The 6,409-nt window shown below is 36.7% G+C and overlaps 1 protein-coding gene across 1 annotated transcript in view; it reads right to left on the bottom strand.

Moving 5' to 3' along the window:
- MAST4 (microtubule associated serine/threonine kinase family member 4) overlaps positions 1 to 6,409 on the bottom strand; it is a 587,203-nt gene that overhangs the window by 74,583 nt on the left and 506,211 nt on the right. Inside the window, exon 8 of the mRNA XM_019652425.1 lies at positions 1,970 to 2,048. Coding sequence (XP_019507970.1) covers positions 1,970 to 2,048 — 79 coding nt within the window. The remainder of the gene's footprint in view (positions 1 to 1,969; positions 2,049 to 6,409) is intronic.

Below are 6,409 nucleotides of genomic sequence, written 5' to 3'. Positions count from 1 at the left end.
TGCTTGATAATTTTGATCCATAAAAGAAGACAACACCGGCTACTACATTATAGGTTATGTTGCTAGGACTAGTGCCGAGCACATAATAAGTATTTATTAAAAAAGTATTTGTCAAAATTATTTGCTCCAAATGGGGTCTGATTCCGTGTAGCTCACCCTTTTTTCTTTTCATAGGTCTACTTTTAAAATGGTGTATGATTTACTAGTTAGAGACAGAAAGAAGAAACAGCCTGCCCTCTCCCCTGTTTTTCTTGCAAAAGAGAAATGTCTGTATCCAAACTACAATAAAACTTTACTAAAGGGCAAAGCAAAGTGATATAGTTGAAATTAAAAAAAAAAAATCTGGAGTTAAGAGACATGATATAAATTTGGGGCATGGGGAAGATTAAATGAGAATATGTATGGGAAAGGGTCACGTATTCTGTTTATTGGTGGTGGGGTTCTAACTGGAGATGCCCAAAGGCTGGGAAAGAGCAACATTAAAATTTCTAAAATTACTTTTTTTTTTTTTCCTTTTTGGTCAATCAATTTTAGCACTCATTTTCACACTGTGGTTGTTCATGTTTTCAACATCTAAAATATGGGGCAATAACCAATGAGGGTTACTGACACAATAATCAGGGGTGACTTTACTGTTATTCACTGACAATTTTATTCACTGAAGCCATTCAGGGGTTTTAAGCATCCTTTTCTGATGTGAGAATGATGAGCCACTGAAACCACTCAAGGTTGTCAGGATGTTTCACAAAAATGATCTAAATGGACAATAAACTCATAGACCACAACAAAATCGAATAACGGATAGGAGACTAAATTACCTCTCCTTAATAAAATATTATAAGGAAATGGTGAAAATAATCCAACAGATTTTAACAAGTCAGTTGTAAAGGTGCTCCAAAACCCCACATTTCTTTGCATCTAGAATTCTGGAAACACATGATATAAGGCATTGATGATACCAATTAGTACTTATATATTTAATTGCAGTTTCTTTTCAGTTCAGGTGTTATTAAGTGGTTGATGCTATATGCTTGGCACAGTGCTTTGGACTGTGAAGAAAAAAAAATAGATGGATAGTCCTAATCAATAAACCACAGATTTTGACAAAATGGAAATAGAAATGAATCAGAGGGGGGTCTAAAATCCTCAGGTGCACGCATATCCCTGGCTGGCACGAGGGTGTTCAGACCACTCCGTTAGGTTATTTTTCGAATACCTACAAAGACCACCGGCTTCTAAGGCTCTGCAGAGACAGGTATCCTACAACATCACAAATTTAAACCGAGAAAGCACCTATATAATCTACTGAATCGTTTCCAGTCATTGCTATGGTTCTTATTGAAATGTTATAATTTAAGGCAAGAGAATATCCTTCTTCTTCTATCCTATTTTCATGATTTCATCTTGTCTCATTATTTATCTGAACTTATACTAAGTTCTTTTCATCTCTCCTTAAAAGTAAGTTCTCATCTAGGAGGCAAAAATTAAAGGCTTGCCACTTTTTCCCTTTGAAGAAAAAAACAAACCAAAAACAAACAAACAAACAAAAAACCAAACAACCAAACAAACCAAACCAAAAACCCTGCAGAGAAGCTACACAGGAAAAAAAGGCCCAGGCCATCAAAGTTTAATGGCATTTCGATACTAATATCACTGGCATGGAATCAAAGCAATAAAACCAGATTGTGTTTCCCCGCCAAACTGCACCAAACGGTATTAAAATGAAAGCTCCTGATCTCCTTTCAAACTTGTGATTCTGGGACTTACTTAATTTGTGCACCACAGTTTAAAAGCTTGTGGCAAAAAGGATGTCCTTTTTATGTTTGTCAGCTCATCTTTTGATATGTTACCTATTCAGAGTGGCAGAGATGCAGCATTTATCTTCTTCCTATCAGGAACTACCCAGAGGCAACACTGCCTGCATAAGAGCCCTGTGGCTGTGGCGGGAGGAAGAAAGTCAGGCACTTACAGAAACCGTGGAGCTGGGTGTGTTTGTTCCATAGCCAGAGGAGGGCAGAGAAGCCAAGGACCAGCGGCGGCCATCAGTCCTATTGAGAAGGTGAGAGATTAGCTTAGGCCAACCCTGGAGTACTGTTACACGGGAACCCGAGGGAAAATGGGTATTTTTAGTCAAACAAATGACACAAACACAGTCAGTGAGGACGTGAAAATGTTCAGGAAGGGCCAGGGTAAACAAACATTATACAGCAGGTTGACTTTTATTTAAACTGAATCAATATGCCCAAACAAGGAGAAAGTGAATGGGTTGATCCATATTATTGATCTCTCACTAATACACTTTGACAAAATGAATACCAGGGATAATCACAATGGTCAGACTCAGCAGATTCAAGTGAATAAAAACAGAAAAGGAGGAGGAAAACCACTCTTATTTAGAAACATAACCGGGGCCATGATCTTTGGAAGGGCCTGAATTCCAGCACGCGACAAGAGCTTGTGGGGACTTTCATTGCAACCTAAAGACTTCCCACTTATTATTTTCAAGGGAACAGTTCTGCTCTTCTTTATGCCTGGGGAAGAAGGGATCAGTGAGCTCATGGCTGGCTTAAGCCTTAAGTGGCAAATAACTTTACTACTAAGAAAGTGACTGACCTTATGCTCAGAATCTCTTAAGAGTTATTATATTCTGACACGACCTGGCTTTAAAAAGTGTCGCAGCAGAAGCCTCTCGCAGAGTTTATGAGTATGCAGTCCAGCTCTGGCTGACAGCGGGGGCAGAACGAAAATTTTGCAACACGGATAGAACTTAATGCAAAGAGCAGAGTTGTCTGCCTCATCACAGAAGCAAAGCTGTCAGGAGTCTTGAAGAGAGTAGTTTTTATCTCCAAATGGTGATAGGATGGGTAGCTTTCTGGGTTGGACTGTGGTTATGAATTAGGGTCTTTACAAGGGTCTCAGATAAGCTAATGAAGAAGCAGAGACAATACTGTTGCTAAGGCCGGGTGACAGCAGAAAGCAAATGTTCTGAAATTTCTGGCATTCCAGAGCCTTTACTTTATTAGCAATTTCAAGTAAGACTGTGCCTTCAGAATCAAGTAACACTGTGAGAATAAATACACGCACTTTTGCCAGGGAGAAAACAGGAAAAACAGTTTATGAAGAACTCTACTGCATTCTTAGATGGAGTGTCACCTATAGACTTTTTATAGTTTGTGATTATATTGATTTACCAAGTGAGAGATAAGAGTGGACCAAATTTACCACAAGCACAGTAAGTTGGAGTCAGGGAATTCAACAGCATTACATTTGAATTTGAGAAATATCACAATTAGATGTTCATGTAAAAAAAACCTGACATTTTAGCCTAAATTACATTCAAATATAATCAGAGGCTACCATGGATGTTGCCTGCAAGAAATGCGAATGGCCCACAAAGACAAAATGGAGAAATTCAAGTGGACACATCACAGAAGTACTACAATGTTAAGATTTTAGTAAAATTTACCTGTCATTTCTGTGACCATGATCGGAGTACAATTGAATCAAGTATGTTTTTTTTTAAAAAAAGAAGCAAAATAAGATGTTTATCAATATACCAAAGAGAAGAATGGGGAGAATGAAGTCATAAGTTCTTTAAATATATTTTTAAACAATTGAAAATATTCAAGATTTAAGAAGAAAATAATTATAATAACATGCATCTAAATATACCCAACTATCAATTAAATGAACACAGGTTGGTCCTATTTTATTTGGCTATTTACTAAAGACTTAAAAACCCATGCCTGCACTTTATATATTAAACACCTTCAATTTTTAAAAGTAAGAAAGGATATGATTTTAAAAGGATTATTCAGTCCATTTAATAGAAATTATCAGAAACTAGTCCCTGGAAAGAGTGAGGGACACAATTTCCCCCATCATGATTTTGTTTTGTGATTCATTAACTCTACTTTCCCTCAGGTATCAATGAACATATTCCAGATGACTGAACAATTCCAAGAGGAGACATGTTCTTATTAGTTCTGAAGCATAAATTACATTTGCTTACTGTGGAAAACACACAACTAGAAAGATATTTAAACAAGAATGTGCTCAGTACCTTGTGCAGCCATGGACCAGAAATAATTTATGTCTCATAAAGTCCCCTAAGTTGTCTGTGTCTATTTACTGAAATGGAGCACAAAGGACCACTGCATTTTCATTACCATGACAACTGCACATCAGAAGTTACTATATATACATATGTTGTATACAGTGCTTAAGAGAATGCCCCCTTTTTTTGCAAAGAAAGCTATCACACGAGTGCAATTTGGATCCTACTAACAATGTTGTCCTTTCTCTGCAGTAGCTCCCAATAAAATGTTATCTGAAGACAAGACTATATTCTTGCCAAAGCAACAAGACTTTTTTGAAAAAAGTTTTCTTTGTGGGTGGAAATCTCAGCATTACATTACATGAAAAAGTAAGAAGGGAAAAACATCTGATGGGAACACAGAATACAAAAAGATTGGCAAAAACAAACCAAAACATTTCAACACTACTCACAATAATTTAGATTAACATGATGTACAACAAAGAAAGAACGAAAAGTTCCCATATCCACCTGGCTATTATAATTGTATGAAGAGGAGCAGATTTCTTTATTTGTTTAACTGTTATAGTCGCCTGGTGTGATGCATTTTATATTCTAGTTGAAGTTGGACTGGGCCAATATAATGGAACCAACTACAGTTCACTCCAGACAGAATTCTGCAACAGCGACTAAGTAGGTCGCTCTGCCCACCAGTGCTCCCCAAGTGTCTTTTGACCTGAAGTCAGCAGGCAAGTTTGTCCTAGTAATCTACCTGTGGAAATATATGCTGAGATTTAACCTGGTCAATAACAACTAGGCAACCAGGAGACACTCATGGCATTTACTCAGGGCTCTGTATGTCCAATGAAAGTGATAATAATGCATAAGCTTCTGCAACTTCTGGGAAAGGCAGGACAACGTTATTACCTCCATCTTACCGCCAAGGGAAAAAAGTCAACTCTAGAATCAAATGGATTGTAAATCAGTATTATAGTCAGCAAAGCCAAAATACATTTCCTTGCTTCAGACAAAATCAACCATATTATGATGCTCATTTTCATTCTTTTATCTTTAACTCGATATTAAAAAGTCAATATTAGAAACTTAACTAGATAATTTTACTCTCAAGTGTGTATTAGATAATATGGAAAGTAAGTGTGTATCATCGTATTTTCTAGTCTGAAATTAAACTATTAAATTACAGAGGATGTCTACTGGTGTAAGATCAGAAACCATATTATCACATGGTATAAGATCAGAAAAAGTTAATAATCTGATCTTTATCCCTTCACTCAAGAATAGTTTTAAACACAAGGCAGATGTTCTCCTCTGTTGGATCAAATATACAAAATAATAAAATATGGGAGTCTGAAAATGGTATTACTTCTTAAGAACTCCGAAATGTATACCAAATGGAAGTGGGTGGAGACTCTTGAGTGGAATTTCCATGTTTCCTAAATGAAAATCAACTTTAAAATGGAAGAGAAAGACCCCAGATGAATAAAAATATGCCAATTTAAGTTTTCATAGAAAACACAGGGTTCTATTTGCTCGAATAAAAGTTTAAAATGATGATCACTCATGTCCTAATCTAAATTAATACTTTTTGAAGAGTGTGGAGGGAGTTCCATCTGGAAATTCATGCAAAATGAACCCGAGGTCTCCTGTGATAATCTTCTGTCACGCTTTATGGTTTATTTGTCAAAAATTAACATGCCTGAGGTTTGTGTATTTTTTTAATAGCAAAGAAACCAGATTCATCTGTCCTCCAGTCACCCACTTAATTATTAGATTCTCTTCATTTTTTATAAATCTGGCAGGATTAAGAGACTCTGATTTCTGTCATGTTTAAATGCATGCTGTAATGAGGCTGCATTTTTCTTATTACTTCAAATAATTAAATTCATTCCCCTTCTTAAAAGAGGTGTGTTTTAAAGACTATGGTAGGTCCTTTTTTTAAAATCAACTTTTCTAAGATTTTTTTTTTTTTTCACTTAAAAGAGTAGCACCTCCATGAATTAACAATCACTGGGCAAAGACGGGCTTTGTGGGACCAGTTAATTTTCACATTTTTTTTACAAAGCTTAAAACGAGGATCTGAAAGACTAAAAGTTGGGGGGCTGGGGAACATCAGAGCGTGGGTCTAAAGAAGTCCTCTGGAGATCATGTCTTAATTACTCCTGCGTCCTCCCATGGTGGAGAAGCTGGTACCCTCCACACACGGGCATTTAACATTGGGTGGAGAATGTGCAATGTTTACAAGGGAATCTCAAACACAGAGAATTCTGAAACGACTGCAGACAGATCCTCTTCTCTGGACTGAGTAATATAAAATGCATTACGTGCTGACAAACGGCAGTGGGGACAGTGCAG

The sequence above is a fragment of the Hipposideros armiger genome, unplaced genomic scaffold, assembly GCF_001890085.2.
Source record: "Hipposideros armiger isolate ML-2016 unplaced genomic scaffold, ASM189008v1 scaffold_179, whole genome shotgun sequence".
NCBI lineage: Eukaryota > Metazoa > Chordata > Mammalia > Chiroptera > Hipposideridae > Hipposideros > Hipposideros armiger.
Note: the sequence above shows the minus strand (reverse complement) of the source record. Positions and strands in the feature narration are given on the sequence as shown.